This window comes from Thermobia domestica, chromosome 13, assembly GCF_964235325.1.
Source record: "Thermobia domestica chromosome 13, izTheDome1.hap1.1, whole genome shotgun sequence".
Lineage (NCBI taxonomy): Eukaryota > Metazoa > Arthropoda > Insecta > Zygentoma > Lepismatidae > Thermobia > Thermobia domestica.
Window position 1 is genome coordinate 113,317,182 of NC_137466.1, and position 19,516 is coordinate 113,336,697.

At 37.5% G+C, this 19,516-nt stretch overlaps 1 protein-coding gene across 1 annotated transcript; it reads left to right on the plus strand.

The window, feature by feature from the left end:
* Positions 1-4,160: 4,160 nt before the first annotated feature.
* LOC145669271 (uncharacterized) lies at positions 4,161-17,917 on the plus strand. The gene is made up of 4 exons (XM_081737591.1): positions 4,161-4,376; positions 11,029-11,243; positions 12,418-12,577; positions 16,275-17,917. Exons 1-4 carry the CDS (start codon positions 4,364-4,366, stop codon positions 16,430-16,432), a joined length of 546 nt encoding a protein of 181 aa, XP_081593717.1. The 5' UTR covers positions 4,161-4,363; the 3' UTR covers positions 16,433-17,917.
* Positions 17,918-19,516: the final 1,599 nt, after the last annotated feature.

Consider the following 19,516-nt stretch of genomic DNA (forward strand, 5'->3'; position numbering starts at 1 on the left):
GCGCGCTGGCTTTTTACTTCAATCTAAAGAAAAGCGTCTCGCAAGCGAAGCGTGGGTTGCCCGCACCACGGCTTGCGCTAAGCAGAAATAAGCTTTTGTGTATAAGCCAAAGCGAAATAAAATCAAATAAAAGCGATAGGCAAGCTTGCGGCAAGCAAACATGCTGTTTGGGATCTATCTATCTATCTATCTATCTATCTATCTATCTATCTATCTATACAGTGGCGGATCCAAGGGGAGCTATAGCTATCCCTTGACGCTCAGGTATACATTGGATAAAATTGATTTCAATCCTGCTTTACACTGGATATATATCGGTAATTCGATAGGAAAGAAAAAAGACAGTTCAGTAGACGGAGTGATTTTCTAATTCCAATGAATTATTTGTAGATATAGAAATATGTTAGATAACGTTCAACAATACATACTGTAAGGATATCAGGTTCGATTTCTGTTTGTCACTGTTCGGGAAAGCACATCTCGGTGCACGAAAGAATTGTTGGCCGCTGCACGATCGTGCTTTTTTCTGATGCCATTAACTTGAGCTGTACGTAATAACATTTGGTTGGAGAGAATCGTTTATCTATTCCGTTTCCTTAAGCCCGTCTCACACGGATCTGAATTAAGGCCTCAACCCAGGCTACAACTTAACAGTGTTTCTTAACTCAAACTTCCATGCATTTTTTTATCCTTAGGTGATGTAGGGATCTCAGACGATCCTTAAAACAGGACTAGCTCAGGAGAGTAATGCTCCCGGAAGTAGGAACGGAAAACACAGTTCTGATTGGTTGGCGTTATCTATGTCTTGCCACGTTGCATTCAAATAACATAATTCAGACGCTTATTGTTGTCGGTCCTCGTGGCCGAGTGGGCTAGCGCGATATGCTACTAATGAAAATCTCTTTTGGCGTGAGTTCAAACCCGGCCCGAGGAAAGTTTTTTAAACATGTTTTTTACATTTTTATAACACTTCTTAAATTAAAATAATACGAAAATAATACTCAAAAATGTGATTTACTTACTTTTGTGCAGATAGGTAGTAGTAGTAGTAGTAGGAACATGTTAGAAGCCCCGCAGGGCTCGTTTTGTTGCCCTTGTACTCCATGATATAAGGCTCGTTTTGTTCCCCTTGTACTAAATGATATAAATTTTGTGACCAACTTAAAACAACTGACTAGGATAGCGCGTAAAACAGCTGGCTAAAGTAGCGCGCGAAAAAACGTACTTCCTGAAGTATTACTCTCCCGAGCGGGTCGTCTTAAAACTAGGTAGGTTTTACCAGCAGAGCCTGTCGTGGTCGCTGTATTAAACAGACGAAAAACGTGTTATGCACAGGGCAATCAACTGTCGTAATCGTAAATATTATTGTTTTTCTATTTCACAATGTGAGTTGATCCGAAGAGGATGAAATAGCCATAGCAGCGATATCTGCTCTGTTGCTGACACAAATTCCGCCCTCCCCCCTAAAAAAAAAAAAAAAAAAAAACGAGAGAGAGAGAAAGTAAAGAGGAGCTGGTGGACCAGGGAGTGAATTCTTTGCCGCATACTGCACAGGAAAGCACCGTATTTTCAATGGCGAATAATGAACTACTTACAGAAGATCCTCGTTCCTAAAAACAAACAAACAAACAAACAAAATCTACAGAATGGATTATTCAGAATTCCATACGCTATTGAAATTAGTAACTCCGAAAATTCAGCAGCGAGATACGAATATGGGGGAGTTTGTGTCAGCTGAAGAATGGTCTGTAGATCCTTGGATCCACCAGATTATAGAACTGAAAATCAAATGACTTGCTCAAATATGTAAATGAGGCAGTTATCAGGCGCGGAAAGCTAAAATAAAGAAGAAAGAGCAATTTCCTAGTATAGGTACTGAGTGCATCCGCTCAGCTCATAAAGGGGCAAGTAAGGTCGTGAATTTTAGATCGTGAATCGCAGCCTTACTTCAGTCCCGTCTGAAACACGCTTTAGACAACATTTATTGAAGCCTCAACAACGTCCGCAATGGCATCGGTTAGAATTTAGTACGTTTCTTCAGCTTTGGTCTGCCCGTACCCACCAATCAATACAATAAGTGCTGTATTATTTGTCAGGTTCCCTGGTTCGATCCATGGACCAAGTATGATTGTGGTGGATAACGTCGTGTCCATGATTTTTCAGGTTACTCCCGTTTCCTTCCACATTTTCATTCCATCGATTCTTCCATCATCCTTCACTTGCTTTAATCACCTGCCTCTCTTTGCCTAAAGGATATAATTGTGGGATGTTAAACTGAAATGTTTCGTTTCATTTTCGATTTAAGTTTTGCATAGTCATCTTCAATATCTACTAATGAAAACGTATATTTTCGGAGCTTCATGTTTTCTTTTGTACACACCAGGCGGCACGACTAGTCAAACTTGCAAGCAAGGATGTTATAAAATAGAGGATCTGCCCATATGTATATTCATCCTATTAAATCAATGAAGCCAAAAAACAAACGAGCACCGGCACGTCTGATTGGCTACTTTCGTTTCCGCCATGATTGTTGGCTCAAAACTTAGCGATCTTATTGGGTGGAGTGAGCAGAGTATGGGTGGCGAATCTGTGACGTATGGCTTCAAGCTTTTGTTGTAAGGGCTGAAACATGGCGTCCTGTTGCACCAAGGAACACAAGCACATGATGTACCTTGGAACGCTTCCTCAGTACATTTTATTGCAGATCACAAGTAAATCTAGTGTAAAGAGGGTGCCTGTCGACCCGGAAGTCATGAAAAGAGCTATTGAAGCGGTTACAGCTGAACCTCGTACGAAGTTCTTAATTATGGAAGCCTTCAAAACATACAACTCGCTATGCTTTCTAGGAGTTTGTCCAAGTTCAAGAAATCTGGCGTACAGACTTACAAATATGCTACAAATTTTCAATTGAAGCGGGTGTTTAGTCTTCAGGATGAAAATTGATTGGTGAAATACATAAAAAGATTGCAAAAATGAACTATGGTTTGTCAAAAACGGTGTAAGACTATTGGCATACAAATATGCAGTTGCAAATGGTAAGAAAATTCCTGACACTTGGAATGTGGAGAGAAAGTCTGAGGAATAATGGATGCGTGGTTTCATGCGAAGACAATGCAATGAATTGTCGATAAAAAGCTAGAACCTACGAGTTCGGCTCGTTCAACAAGCATCATAAAAGTAAATGTTGACTGCTTTTTCAAAAATCTTGAGGATGTCCATAATCGTTTCGGCCTCATTCCCCAGAGGAGGGGTCCTTTCCTTTGTTTTCCGATGATAACCAAGTGCGGATAAAGAGTCTGCAGACAACTTTATACGGAAGATAAAGGTGGACAACAATGGATTCGTTGTGTGAAGTGTCTTCGATGGACTCACGAACTTTGTACCGATTCTGGCAAGAAGACTTAGAAGACTGACATCTCTGACTTTTGTAGGGCTACTCATCCCTAAAACTGATTTCGATTCTGAAAGAGACAAGCCATTAGTTCTTAAGTTGAAATATATCCTGTATCCTACAACTTATTATTTGTAGGCAATCCCGATAGTTAACCTAAGCTCATCTGAAGAACCTTTCTGAAAAAACTTACTAATTTATAATTATTATTTCGTAGTGTGATTTCTATCATTCATTTTAATAATTGTCGTCTAGATCGCAAATACTAGTATTTCAGTTCGTATTGCATTTCTAATTTTTACAAAAATGCTGTGTTCCAAGGAACAAAGGGTACTGTTCCATGGTATGTCAACATGTTTTACCATGGAACATTAATAACCAGGGCCCGGATCTTGTTGACCTAAAATTTTCTAGAAAGTGACCTATAAAATGACACTAAAATTCCTATAAAATGCCCCTAAAATTCAGAAAATTGACCTTAAAACTTGCGTTTTCTTAAATGTTTATTTCGTAAAACATTGACATTTTTTTAAAATATCCATTGGATTTTAATTAACGTTTGTCACTCATGTTCAAAAAGTTCCCCATGAGCAATTGTCCGCCGTACATCGTCGGGCCGATCGCTACTATGGCGGTATATAATCGGATTTCGAGCGGGAACGAGGCGGGAGACACCGAGTCGGTTGAGTAACTGCAACCACTGGCGGACCGATGACGGTTTTGTCGGGGTAACCGCCAACGCGGTATTGCAACGGTTGTGGCCTTCGGGCCATACGCTGATCGTGGTGGGGATCCGCTTTCCATTACCCACAATTCTTCTATCTTCGCGTGCTGAACGTCATTTGTTCTGAGCGAGGGATAATCGAGGTGCGTAACAAGTGATAAGCATAATTGAAGACTGTTGGTTGAAATAAACAAATTTGTAATATTCCATATAGTGCCACAACATGGAAAAGATTTACAGTGAAAGTAATGTATACATGTGGTAAGTTTGAGAATTTCGAAGTATTATGAGATAAATTATTATTGTAGACTAGCAGCGTTCACCCCGCTTCGCTGCGGTCACCCCGGAACGCAATAAACTTTGTTACTTAGATAATATTTACTTTTTCGCTTTCAAGTGATATGATAAAAACCATAGAAGATTGCAGTAAATCTTAACATTATATCGCCTGTCATTTATGTTAACCCGCCCCGCTTCGCTGCGGTCACCCCGGAAGTTTTCGCTTTCAAGTGATATGATAAAAACCATAGTAGATTGCAGTAAACGTTAACATTATATCGCCTGTCATTTATGTTAACCCGCCGAGTTACACGGTCATGCGGGTTGCATATAAATACGTTTATTTTTACCTATGATGAACTAACAAAGGATTTGTACGTTATGGACACTTGAATGGTCAATTATCTCAAGACACTGGTAATTAAAAATTAAAGTGATATGATAAAAACCATCTAGGGTCCAAATCCTAATAACCCCCCAAAAATAAAAGAAATTGGTTCAGCCGTATTAGCGTGATGAGGGAACAAAGGATTTGTACGTTCTCTTTTATATATATAGATTTAGTACTTGGTAGTATTCCACTTGTCTCGTATTTACGTAATAAGTGTATTGACCGAAATTTTATAATTCATTTTCCTTGTTTTAGCTCGGAAATTTCATTAATAATGTAAAGATTAACAATATGTTGCTAGAAAATCTGCATGTAATGACGGTGTGCATGACTTGTCGTAATTTTACTGATGAACAATTTCATCAGGAATTATAATGTAGCGGGAACTCAAGTTCGGCAAGGTTCTTGATGAATGGTTCCCCTTCCTATTGATCTATAATAAAGACAGAAAACGTCTGCGGGGCTCTAATCCGCCTTTACGCGCTGTCACTCATTTGGCAATACTATATGAATTGAATATTGGACTTTGGTACAGAAAAGAACCAATCCTGCTGCTAACCTAACCTATAGGGGAGGGACACCAGTGATCTAGAACCTTCCCCCAAGTTCGTTTTCCGGTACCATCTATCATGTCACGTGGGTTAATTTCCGTCTTGACACGCTGTGATTAACAAAAATTTGGAAAAATTACCAGGCACATATAGTGAATTTGAGTATTGAAGTCTGTAATAGACGGAAATTACGGAAGAAATTATAAGTTAACTTTACAACGTCCGCTCCAGCTCGTATGCTTACGAAGAAGCGAGGGCTTAACTTCCACAGATGGGGGCCCCGGATTGGACGTGCAAAGTTCTAGATTACTGGTCCCCCTTTCTGTACCAGAGTTTATTAAGTCACATAATATTGCAGAGCGGGCGTTAGCAAGTGAAGGCGGATTAGAGTCCCGCAGGGCATGTTGTTTTGTACTTGTATTTTGGGGTCATCATCTGCGGATGTTAACCCGAAACGAGGAATTACACTCAGTTAATTTTATGAAAAATGGGTCAAAAATTTTGGATATAGTATACATGAAGCTCCATCAGTTCCCGAAGGAGCAGGACGCTCATACTTTTAGGGATTATTCATTGAGTATGTACGAACTTACAAAGGAGGTAACAAAGTGATTTTATGTACTTATCGACTGATACGAAAATAAAAAAGAACGTACCTGTACTTTATATCTGCATGTTTAGTGCCCTTGTACTTTATCTATGACTGTGTGTGGGGGGGGGGTAGGGGGAGAATTTAATGCATATCGCATGTCTTGTGCACATGGATACTTCTTACTATTGCACTACGTAGAAAATTTATGGTATTTATGTAGAAGTGGTAATAGAACACAGAAAAAATGCAGATCAGGGGATTCTCATGTATACTATTACCAAAATTTTCTTACCATTAGCTAACCGGTTCCTATCCCTACTTCGCTCTACTCTACTACACCATTTTAATGCAGTCTTACTTATCGACGCGCAGCTGGAGAGAGTGATGTAAAGTTTACAGGAAACTTTTTGTTTTTCCCCCTTAACTGGTAATAAATAGCAGGAATCTGTTCACTCATTGCGGAAGATGACGGTATAATGAAGCTCGTGTATTGTAAAAATGGCGAATATGTGTGCTGGCTGTGATAGTATTTACTTTTTGTACTTTATACGCAAATAAGGACGAAGAGTTACTTTAATTACGTGAAACCAAGGAGTAAAGAATCGAAGAACACGATGTCGCAAGTGTAGAAAGGAAGTGACAATAAAGAAACTAGGGGAAACATAAATTTAAGTTCAATGGTAGGCGGAACGGTGGGAAGTGTTATTGGGAGAAGGCAGCAACAAAGGAGACATTTTTTTATAAATCACATGTGTCTGTAGAGAAGATATTGGGAAGGTTCTAGAACACTGGTCCCCTTATATAGGTTAGTAGCTAGGTTGGTTCCTTTCTGTATCAAAGTTTAATATTAAACTCATATAGTATCGCCGAGCGAGCGTGAGCGAGTGAAGGCGGGTTAGAGCCCCGCAGGGCACGTTGTTTTCTGTCTTTATTACAGCTAAATGGGAAGGGGGACCTGTGCTCTAGAACCTTGCCGAAGATATTGCATTTTGTGGATTGTATTACCGCCTACGGCGGTTTATTCTGCTTCTGATTAGTACCTTAGTGATGTCGCTGTCGCTCCGTCGCGGGATTGTTGGAATGGAATACTCTAAAAGTTCACCCAGTGGGTGCGCCGTTTTCAATTAATGTAAACCTCGTGTAGATTGATTACAGGGTGCATAATAATTGTGCAACCTTGAAGTGGTTAGTACGTACGAAATGTTTATTCTCATTAGTAGTAACTGAATAGTACCAATAACCTAGTAAAGTAGTTGTAGTGATAAGTTTGGTGTACTGTGTATGAAATTCTGTGTCGATTCAAAACAGCAAAAATGCCGATCACGTTAAGCTGAAGACCCATGCGTGGTGCATATTAAGAATGCGAGGGCCACTTTTTTTTAAAAGGTAAAATCTGTTAATTGAAAAAAAGCGTGATAGTTAAATTTAGGTCAGCGTACTTACATTCTTGAACTTTTCATTTCTCTTAGCATGCTATGCCTCTGCGTTACAAGTTGTTTCTGGAGGGGCGGAGGAAGGAGGATGTATTGCACCCAGCAACCAATTTACGCGAGGCTTACATTTATTGTAAACGGCGCACCCACTGGGTCAGCCCTTGGAATACTCCATTCTATTAGTCCCATGACAACCACGTCTCATATTCCCTAATGGAAACAGCCGCCGAAGGCGGTACCGGTACTAAATCTCATGCAAAACTGCAGGAGATATGAGTTCAAGTGAGGAAAGCGTATTATATGATTGTTATTTGGGAGTGGAATAAAAGTAAGTTTTCAAGATATAGAAAATGCTGTAGGGACTATATGTTAGGTAGAAGCGGACATAAGGGAAAAGAGAGAAAACGACGTTTCGTGGGGGGCTCCGAACCCGCATTCACTCGTTCCGCAATAGTGTGTCTGAATTAAATATTGACATTTTCAATGTTATGAGCACCACTGAGAAACACTTGTTAAGTTTGTAAGATTATGTCCCAGCACCAGTAAACTGCGAATAGTCGTTGCATATGCCATACCTAGCCTAAGACAGATTGGACCACACAACTAAGCATTAACCCTTCGTTTCACACCAAATGTGCTCTTAATGCCGTAGACAATATTTCTCGATGGGAAACTGCATTAATGACCCTGCAACCAACCTACTCGTAGTTTACGTACGTTACAAACTGCGTACTCAGTGGGTCAACTTTTGGAGTATTCCATTCCATCAATCCCGCGACGGAACGAGAGCGACATTGCAAACAAGCTTACTAATACCTAAATAACTACGAAAGGGGGTTCTTAGGGGAGCCTCACCATATCGCATATTTCCAGTCATTGTGATTGTTATAGTTTGCGCCACCTTTGGCGTTATGTTAAAGCGTTGTTTATTTTATGAGTAATTAAGTCTGTGCAGCTGACCCCATATGTCCGTGTCATGTAACTTTCTGCAGACTTCATTATTGACACAGGCTCTAGGAGGTGCTGCTTGAGTTCGTTCGTCACTTGCAACGCAGTCCCACAGCGGTTTGGAATAACGATCTGCTTTAATGCTTGGTGGGATCTGTCACTGAGAATTTTCTTCTGACTACCGTTCTCTTCAGCGATGTGGTTTTGCAGTGAGTTTTGTAGTCCGGGCACAGTCCCTCGTGACACACTTGTCACGCTCGCACCTCTTAACAGAGCACTGATAATTTTCCTTCTTTGGAAAGTGGTCATCCTCTGCACGCCTCTCTTCTACTGGTCTTGAGGTAGTACGGAATTTGCCCTAAGACACGATCACTAACGGCTCTGCTCTGCGTTTGCAGGCTGACCATTGTCATCCCAGACAGCTGACGTGTTTGTATATTTTAATTAAACTGATAAGGATCTGACATAGCAGAGGTTCATATGCTAGGAGAATCCATTAATATGATACGATTTCAAATAAGTTGAAATAACGGGAATACTAACATGATATTCCTCGTACTTAATATCATTTTCACTACAGACTAAGATTTGTTTTCATAAAGTATATGTAACTGAACCAAGTATGTGTAACGTAGATGTATAATCTTGGTATTATCTGATCTCCCGTAGAGTGGTCTCTGCACCCGTCAACTGAACAGATTCAAGTTACGATAGTGATTCGTTGCGCACGCAAATAGTAGGTTTAGTTCGTAAATAGTAGGTTCAGCTGTTGCATAGAGTTGTAAATTACAGTAAATCAATTTACATAAAACTACAAATCGACTGCATGTATAGATCAGAGTTATTAAAATACATAATGTTTGAAAGATTTCGTTGTTGTGTAGCGTTTCAATTGCTGGGATGAGTCATAAGCTTTGCATCTTTCGCAGTGTGTGTCACGTGACCGAAGCAGTTCATTATGTACCAAAAATACTCTATGTTGATGAAAAGAAATCAACCTTAAACAGCAAGAGATCCAAAACCTCATACCTTCGAAACGACTCGGAATTAATTTTAGGAACTTATAAGGACTTGAACCTAATTCGTACCTAGCATATGCTCCAGACCTTGCATCCTCGGGATATTACTTTCTTTTATCTATAGTTCAATTCTTGCACTCGTGATACCTCAACAACCAAGAGAAGGTGTAAACTTCAATGCAGGAATTCATCGCTCCGAAAGAGAAAATGAGCGCGGGCTTAAAAAAATAGGGCAGAAAGTTGCTTCAGACGGTGCAGTAGAGTAACCGCACGTTTAGTGCTAGGCAGCTTTCATTCTAATTGACACATAAGCAAATAAATGACCGAAATATTGCAGATCTTTTGACTCATCGTTGCAAAACAACTTGGGGAGTCTAAATTATTTTAACCCTTTATTCACAAAATGAATTTACACATATTTTAAACTACATATCTGTTTCATGACATACCTGTTGGTATGTAATAACTGCAGAAAAAAGAAAAAAATATGGGAAAAGATATATTAGTGACCTTTTTTAGTGTTGGTAATTTTTAGTACCAGTTATGTATATCATAAGTTTATATGAACAATACATGGCATACCTTACTTATGTATAGAGAAACAAATAAAAATACATACCAGTGGCTGTGAACACAAAAATTACCACAAGAAATATTACAGAAAAGGATATGCACCTCTTCTGACAATTACAGAACTGCTACTTCATAGGGAGAAATTTGCAGAGCAGAGAAATGGAGCAACTGAGAACACTGATTTTATCTACCAGTTGTTCTAGAGAATGTGATGTGTACGTCCTTCGAAGTCAGGTCAGGAATAGTAGCGACTAAGCCGAAATAGAACCATTGTTTCTAAGTGGTACTTTTAAGTACTGTCAGTAAATAAAGGATTAAAACATTGTGTTGTTTCTAGCTTTTATGAAGTTAAATTTAGTAGTAATTCATTTCTATTTGTTCACGTCATATATCTGTTTAGGAAGCACTCAAACAAATACCAGTGAATTGCAGCAAAGTGAATGTATTGAAACTAAGGAAATTTCCCCACATAGTTCGTATTCAAGCAGTGTGTGTAATATCAGCAAGAAATCAGATTCAATAATTGTAGAAGAAAGTAGCAAGGACATTCAAAATGAAGATACAGGTTACTTTAATGCCTGAATTAATTCCTTTTATTTTTTTAATACTATATTAGCTGCACAGACTTTGTTTTTCGTTATAATTACTTGCTAATTTATTTGACAATAATTTGAATTGCCATTTCAATCTACTAGATTTTTTTTTTTTTTTTTTGCTCAGATCGCGCCTTTCAGTTTCGACACCTGAAAGTTTAACCGAAACAGGGCTATCATCATTGCAGTCTTCTTTGCTTTATTATTTTTTCATCATTCATTTGTTTTTCTATTTGGACAAGGGTGGACAGGGGCGAGGGATAGACATCCTAATGTCTCCTTAGTGGAGTGAGTTCTCATTCACCTTATGTAATACACATGGCTTTTAACATCTGCTTCTGGCAGTATGTAAATTCTCGCCAATCTGAGAATTCCGAGTTTAATCCTCAGTGGTAGTACCTGTGGTTCGGATTTCAAGTTAAAGATTTCTTTGCAGGCTGTACCTATTTATAAGGCAGGATATGAGTTTTAAGTTCATTGCAAGGCATAATTTCAGAATGTTCAAGTGTTAATAAAATTTTCCTCTCCTTTCAGCTGTGCTAAAGAGAGTTCTTGAGGTATTGGAGGGGCTAAAAATACAATTACAAACAAATACGAATCTGCTAACTGATATTCTTACGTTATTGGAGAAAAATGTGAATAGCGAAGATGTTCTACATTCAGCTTCCCCCAAGTTACCAGTGACAACGCAAGAAGAGTTGAAAGAGCTAGGTACAGCTTGTAGTGAAGACAACTATAAGAAACATGTGGTATGCTACTTTCTTATATTACTGTTCCACATAATCATGTCTTGTTAATGTTGTAGTACTTAGGCTTGAGCTGAAAAGGGACGCTTAACTCCCAGTAAATTGTTTCTACTGCAAGGAAATATAAGCACAAAACAGTGATAAAATTTAATAATTTATCAACAAGAGTATATGAACATTTCGTTGATGACATGAATTTGTAGAAACAAATTCTCATTGAGAGAAAAGATTTATCTGAACATAGCAATCAAATTTTTTAACACTTATTTGTAGTACTATTTCGACAACTTTGACGTTGTATTCATCAAACTTATTTTCTCGTACATTCGTATTTGATAAAGACAAAGATAAATTGTTAAAACAAACACAAATAGATATAAGATAATGTGTACAGCTTTACTTGCTTTAAACCGTCTTGAAATTATTCGTTTATTAGTTTTGAAAGTAATTCAGATTAGTTTCATGGGATAATGTGAAGGGGAATTCTCATTTAGCACATCCTTATGAACGTAGATGAAATCCCTTTGAAACAACTTTGAGTAGCTTGGTCACTTTAGTTAGGCCAGAGACAGCACGTAAGTTGTCCCCTTTAAGTATTAATATTTGGGATCCTGTGGCTTGAATTGCATTGGTAAGATCTGTTATTATTTCGAGCTTTAAAAGCGCTAGAATAAAATGAAAGCGTTTCAAGGCTACTAATGAGACAAGGAAAACATTCAAACAGTTGCTCATGGGAATTCCTTTTCAGGGTAGTTTCAAATCTTTAAAGGAAAAAGTGGCCTAATGTGTCTCTAGACAAATTGTTGTACTATATTTTTTAAGTAATTTCTTATAATTTCGAATAGGGTAATTATTCAAATTATGATGTTAAGTTGTGGGTGTATATCTATTCAGGTTTTTTTTTCACCTATTAAATATTATTTCTTTGACTCAATTTCTAGTGAGCATTTATTTCATTAATCATGAAACAGTCTGCTCGGTTGCATAACTGAGAAAGGTAATTTTATTATAGATTCCTTTTCCGGGTTATTTATTATTGTACGTTCGAACTCTGATCTACAGGTATTTGACTAGGTTGCAACCCATGTTATCATCAGCAAGTTTGCAGGATTCATTATGATGTGTGCTGCTTGATGATTCTCATTAGTCATTTTGTAATACTCCGTTTTAATTCTAGGTTCAGTTCCTAAGACGTATCGGAGGCACTAATCTTCATCATTCAATATGGAAGTTAATGTCTACTATTATGACCAACAATGTAGCACTTAATACAAACATGACGGGAACAAATGGAAAATTTGCCTTTCGCAAATCCAATGTGTTTTCCGTAATCAAAGGTATTGTCTTTAAGTAGTTCAGCTACTCTTTTCATATTTATTGTCACATTGTGCTGAAAAATACAAAGAAAGCTTGGTTTTTGGTAATGAGTACTTTATACTATTTACTGACGTTGTAGGATGCATGGTAATACTTACTTTACATTATACTCACTTAAGCACCCAAATGTAGAAAAATTTGACACTACGTTTCAATGACCGTTTGTCTTCTTCATGCATGTATTTTCTTTTAAAAGGAGCTGCATGTCTCCTTGTAGAGCTACATATTTGAGCAGTTCCACTGTAGAAATATGTATAAAAGTTCCTTAAATCGCCGCTTTATGAATTATTTAATGGAAACCATCCCTTCCTCTTATAAGTTTTTTTCCTTTCTTTCTTCAAGAACATGTGAACAATCTGTCCCCGTGATTGTGTTATTTTTCTACATAGTTTTTCACCTGTATTGAATAAAGCGCTTACTAAACCATGATACAATTACCCTGTTTTAACAAGCAGCACCCGTGTTGGTATCTGGAGTAGAAAGTATTATAGTTTTATTTATTTATTTATTTATTTATTTATTTATTTATTTATTTATTTATTTATTTTTATTTTTTTTTTTTTTGTTCACTGATCTAAATCGTAATCTGGCTGATCCAGGATTACATCAGGAACTATGAGAAATCTTTATTCTGGTTGCAGGTTTAAACTGGATTCAAAAGAACAATATGTGGGAATTAATCTTTAAAACCTATCAGCTGGTTCAAAATAAACAGCAGTGTGCGGAATACATCTGAAGTAAGTTTTATAAGTGACATTTTAATTAGATTGCAGGGAGATTCTTGTCTCATGATTCAGTAACTGATTAGTTGAAATCAATACAGGTGAATAACGCTATGTAAAATAATATATACTTTTATTTTGTTTTAACATGGGGATGGATCAGTCATGTGTTGTTGAAAAAGAAAACTTAGAAGAGGAAGGAGTGTTTTTTGTTAAATAACTCGTATAGGCGGAGTTTCAAAGAGCTTTCAAATTTATATTTACGGTGGAAGAAACTGTCAAATATGTAGTTCCAAAAGCAGCGTAATTATTTTTTTTATCTTTTAAAGTGAGATGACAACGGTTCATTGAAACGTAGCGTCATTTATAAGGAGTTTAGTATACCAAAACTCCTTTCTTGTATATTTATCATGTGTCCATATATATATCCGTTGACAGCCAGGAATACACGGGATAAAATGGCTTTCAATCCTCCTTTACACTGGATAAAATAATACCTGAATGTGCTTTAGCTCCTCTCTTGATCATATCCTGGATCCACGCCTATATATATATATATATCTCAAGAACTAGTAGATGGATCATCGCCAAATTTGCCCATAATGTTAGGAATGACGTTTGAGGGATGACGTCCATCGATGAGCACACAATCCGGGGAAAGAAGAAAGGAATGGGTAGGAAAGGAAGCCGCCTGAGACCTGTAAATTAGGTACCATCCCGGTATTTACCTGGTATGAATGAGGGAAACCCAGGAAAACTTCACTTAGGATGGCTAGCCTGAAAAAACTGTTTCACCTTTTCGACCGAGTGACCCCACCGGGAATCAAACCCGGGACCGCTCACACCAAACGCGAGAGTGTCAGCTACTACCTTATGTTAAGAATCGAGTTTGTTGTTGCCAGTCGCGGTGGCTCAGTAGTAGAGTGTTCCTTTTACATGTAGAATCCTGGTTCGATCTCAACGATATCAGATAGCGAGGAGCTGTTTTCTGTAATCGATTAAACGTCCCAAGAATATATTCAGTCTCCATCCTGAACTTTCTACTAAAATCGGGGGTGGTATAAATCCACTACAACTTCCGGTTTCAATACTGATCTACATAGAGCAAAAACGGTACAAGATAGAATTAAATGTTTTTTTTTTTTTAGTCGATTAAGCTTCTCAAGAATAGTTTCCATCTCCTTCATTAATCCTCTACTGAAGCTCAAAATGATAAAAATTAACTAACGGTTTCAATATTGATGTTCATAAAACAAACGGTAACAGTTAGCGAGAACCAGGGTTTTGGAATAGATTCAGCATCCTAACAAAATCTGTATCTTCTACTGTGGTACAAATTTATTGCTTCCGGTTTGAATATTGATGTACCAATACATGAATCAAGAGCGGTAAGGGATAGCCAGAAGTTTTTTTTAATCAATTTTGCGTCCTAAGAATAACAAGCATCTTTTTTAACTCTCTATTGAAACCGAAAGTGGCAGAAATCAACCATTTTTTGTTTTAACGTTGATCACTGTAAACAAAAAGAGGTAATAAATAGCAAGAAATGGTTTCCTGCAATAAATTCAGCGTCCCAAGATTATATTTAGTCTCTAATCTCTACTAAAACTGAAAGAGGTAGAAATATACTATTAGTTCAGGTTTCAATATTAATTGAGAGAATATTACACCATACAAACCAAACTCCTTCATGTGGTGTACACATGGCAGTACTATTTGTCTTTTTCTACATTTGGGTGGTTAAGTCATTATAATGTCAAATGAGTGGATGCTTTGTAATTAAGTGACATAGAGATAAAAATAGAATAAGCTGACGCAAATTTCGCTAATTGTAGGAATTAATCCCTATTTGTATCATTGAATTGAACTATGAAATAAAAATCATTTTTTTCTCTTGAAGGGTTTGGATTGGAGTGATGATCTTGTGCATATATTTCCCTGATCACGTACAGAATTTACGAGAAGGATCATATGTTACGAACTGTGATATATTTCTTTTCCTGGAGATTTTTGGAAATAAAATCAGAAGCAAATGTGAATAATACTTCATATATCTAAATTTATTTTGTTCGAAATAAGATGCTAATATTCAACAATTATGGGTAGTTTGACTTTTTCAGCAATAATACTAACGCTGTGTTCGTAAAAGTACAAGCAGATAAGAGGGGGAAGGAGCAAATGCTCGTTCGCCCCCTCCCCTCCCATAGAGGCACAGGCACCAGTGCTGCAAAGGTCCGTTCGTAAATACAACTAGCCCGGGGCCGGGGGGCTAGGCCCCTAGTTTTATTGAGTTACAAAAATAAATGAAGCTATTAGGTATATATTTTTGAAAGTTTATAGTAAGCGTTGCCTTTTATTCTTTATTGGAAAATGTTTGAAACATTTTATAGTTTCAGCTACAGTTTTTCTGTTATGCAATGTGTAGAAAACAATACTTAGGTTCATAATGTCAACATCCAACCTATCCATAATATTCATCGGCGCGTAAACGGTTTTCAAATTAAAAAATGATTTGCGTAATCTCATGATATATCTATCATAGTCTGGATTCTGGCTGGCCTTTCCAGTTTTTACTTTCTAGATCCGCCACTGACTACAATAACTCAAACTAGCAGTTATCCCTCCATATCGCCCCCCTTAGGAATTCGTTCTGGATCCGCTCTTGTGTAAAAACGTATTTAATATTTAATTAATCTGAGAACAATTAAAATTATAGTGTTGTGTGTTTCTAAATTATTATGATTATTATTATCAAAATTCATAAGTTCATTGATTTTCCTGTCTTATATTTTTGCTACTTCTTCCATTCTTTAGTGAGTTGCAGTGTTCATACTATGTTAATCTATCTTGTTTTAAAATGAATTTGTTGCTACTGGTTTGCAAATTTACGTGTATTGCTGTTGAAATTAGAGCTTACTTTGGACTTTTCTTACAGAGGTGGTTCGGATTATAAACAAAAATTCAACTGAACAAGAAGTTGAAGTACTCACTGGAAGATGGTTGAAGAATGCATCTGACAGATGTGGTGGAAGAGAACGAAGACGAAAGTCTCAAGAAGCTAAAAGTGGAACTGAAATAAATAATTCGGAGTAAATGAGGAACCAGGTTCTATGCAAATCTTCAATGTGTGTCAAGTGTCATTGCAATGCCAAAATACAAAAAATCAGACTTAAAAAATACAGATTACTACCATATTAGAAAAGCTATAAGACAACACTTAAGTCCATGTATTGGACGGACTGAACGTTCGACATCTGGGTCATGTCAAGTTAATGACCCTTGTTTAAGGGATGTTTTCGTATCTACTCATTGTTCTATTACTTTCAAGAATACCGGTAGCATTGAAAACCACGAAAGCCTTACTGTGTTTTCGATTTTTTTTTTCTTTCCATTTCATGTAAGAAATCATCACATAAATTCATGACACCGAATTAATTTACACCCTCTGTATGTAGGGCTGAAAGTGATCGTGGTGCAAGTCAGTCAGTTCCATTTCCTTTGAAGACTATATGTATTTTCATAGTTTTTCATGCCTTGGGTACAAGGAATGTACTACAATATGAGTTTGATACGTATAGATATAATATAAAACATTGTTGTGTATGTTAGATATGTAAATTTAAAATAAGTAGTGATTGACAGTATCTTACGATATCTCAACTTAATTTTTGTACAAATTTGTACGTGACACAAATTTTGTTCTTTGTTCCTTTACAGAATAGGAAGAATATAAAGTAGAAATTGTGTATAAAACATTGAACTTGCTATGTACCGCCATACTTCCTTCCGTTTGTTAGGTATCTTAACTATTTCATCCTTCTCGGGAACCATGATGACAGTCACTTAATATGTGCTTTCTGAAAACTCTCTATTTTTCCATCCTATGATGTTTTATACTGTTATCTAAAAGAAAATTGAGCCCGAATATTCCAGAAAACACTTATTTTTTATAATTCCTACGTATCTTATTAGCCGTCCACTATCAAATTGAATAGCTACGTAAGGGTTAAAATGCAGTAAGTGATTTTGGGGTACTAGGAGCTCAGTTTTCGTTTACGGGAAGGTGCAAAACACCTCAGGATGGAAAACAGTGAGTTACCTGCAAGCAAAAATAAAGTGATTGCAATAATGGCCCCCGAGAGGGTGGACTTACTAAATATACTTAATAAATCAACAGAAGAAAGTACCGTGCAGAAAAAGAAGTGCATCGTTCTATATTAAAGATGTACCATTTAGCTTCTACTAGTAATTAAAAAGAGTGGTTAATTATATGTTTACATTTATTCATATGTTTTACTAAGTAACAAGTGTCATTTGGTAATTCGTTATACACCAATTGCCACATTGGCCTACCTTGTTTCTTGTTCATATAGTGTATAGGGCTATCCAGAAAGTAGATTACGTTTTCGTCTGTGTCCGCTAAGGGCGGGGCTAGCGCGGCCATCTTGGGGTCAGAGCGTTGCGCAGCTCAGTCGGCATCTAGCCGTGCTAGTGAGAGGTTCGTGCTGTGCTCCGTTAAGATACTGTGACGGTTTGAAATGTCTGCGTTAATTGAAAATCCCGCGAGGTGCGTGCAGTAATAAGGTTTCTGACAGCAAAAAACTGTAAACCGATAGAAATCTATCGGCAGCTGTGTGAAGTGAGTAGTAGGGGTCCCCGTATGGCCGATTTGACCTTGATGACGTCATAGGTCAAAGGTCAATGACCTGGCCCGGGGTCAATGACCGAGGGGTACCTAGGACCACCCCCTCTAAATTTTGGCAGGGGTACCATGGCCCACCCCTTAAATTTTGGCAGGGGTACATAGGACCACCCCCCTTAAATTTTGGAAATTGCCAAATCTAAAAATTTGGTATGGTAGCCTAGGACCATAGTATGTACCTCTATTAGTATTGGGTGTCTATGTCGTTCCCTTTTATGGGTAAAAAATTGCCAAAAATTCAAATTTCGGGGGTTTTTGACCTAATTTATCCTCTTGGATGAGGTGTTATTACCCTATATGGTTATATGGGCGTATACAGGGGTCCATTCCCTTTCATAAGACATGGGTATATTGGTGCACCCCTTGAAAAATTTGGGAGGGGTACCTTGGCCCACCCCTTAAATTTTGGAAATTGCCCAATTTCAACATTTGGTATTATAGTACAGGACCCTAATATGTATTATGATAAATTTGGATGGTCCACCTCGTTCCCTTTTAGGGGTACAAAATTGCCAAAATATAAACGTAAGCAATACGTAGTACCACGTGTTTGGTTTTGACCTAATTTATCCCCTTTGATGAGGTGTTATTATCCTATATAGTTATATGGTCATGTATAGGGGTCCATTATCTATCATAAGACATGGGTATATTAATGCACCCCTTGAAAAATTTGGGAAGAGTACCTTGGCCCACCCCTTCAATTTTGGAAATTGCCAAATCTAAAAATTTGGTGTGGTAGCCTAGGACCATAGTATGTACCTCTATCAGTATTGGGTGTCTATGTCGTTCCCTTTCATGGGTAAAAAATTGCCAAAAATTTAAATTTCGGGGTTTTTTGACCTAATTTATCCCCTTTGATGAGGTATTATTACCCTATATAGTTATATGGACGTATACAGGGGTCCATTACTTTTCATAACATATGGGTATATTAATGCACCCCTTGAAAAATTTGGGAGGGGTACCTTGGCCCACCCCTTAAATTTTGGAAATTGACCAATTTAAACATTGGGTATTATAGTACAGGACCCTAATATGTATCATGATAAATTTGGGCGGTCCACCTCGTTTCCTTCCAGGGGCACAAAATTGCCAAAATATAAACGTAAGCAATACGTTATACCACGTGTTTGGTCTTTTGGCCCAATTTATCCTCTTGGATGAGGTTCTATTACCTTATATGGTTATATGGTTATGTATAGGGGTCCATTACCTATCATAAGACATAGGTACATTTGTGCACTCCTTTAAAAATTTGGGAGGGGTACTTTGGCCCACCCCTTAAATTTTGGAAATTGCTCATTTTATATATTTGGTATTATAGTACTGGACCCTAACATGTATTATGATAAATTTGGGTAGTTCACCTTGTTCCCTTTTAGTACAGGACCTCATTATGTATCATGATAAATTTGGATGGTCCATCTCGTTCCCTTTCATGGGTACGAAATTGCCAAATTTAGGTACAACCA

Excerpts from the sequence above, each read along its gene's own strand:
- LOC145669271 (XM_081737591.1), top strand. Across the intron at positions 11,244-12,417 it reads ACAACTATAAGAAACATGTG|GTTCAGTTCCTAAGACGTAT; the intron begins GTATGCTACTTT and ends TTTTAATTCTAG. Across the intron at positions 12,578-16,274 it reads TGTGTTTTCCGTAATCAAAG|AGGTGGTTCGGATTATAAAC; the intron begins GTATTGTCTTTA and ends CTTTTCTTACAG.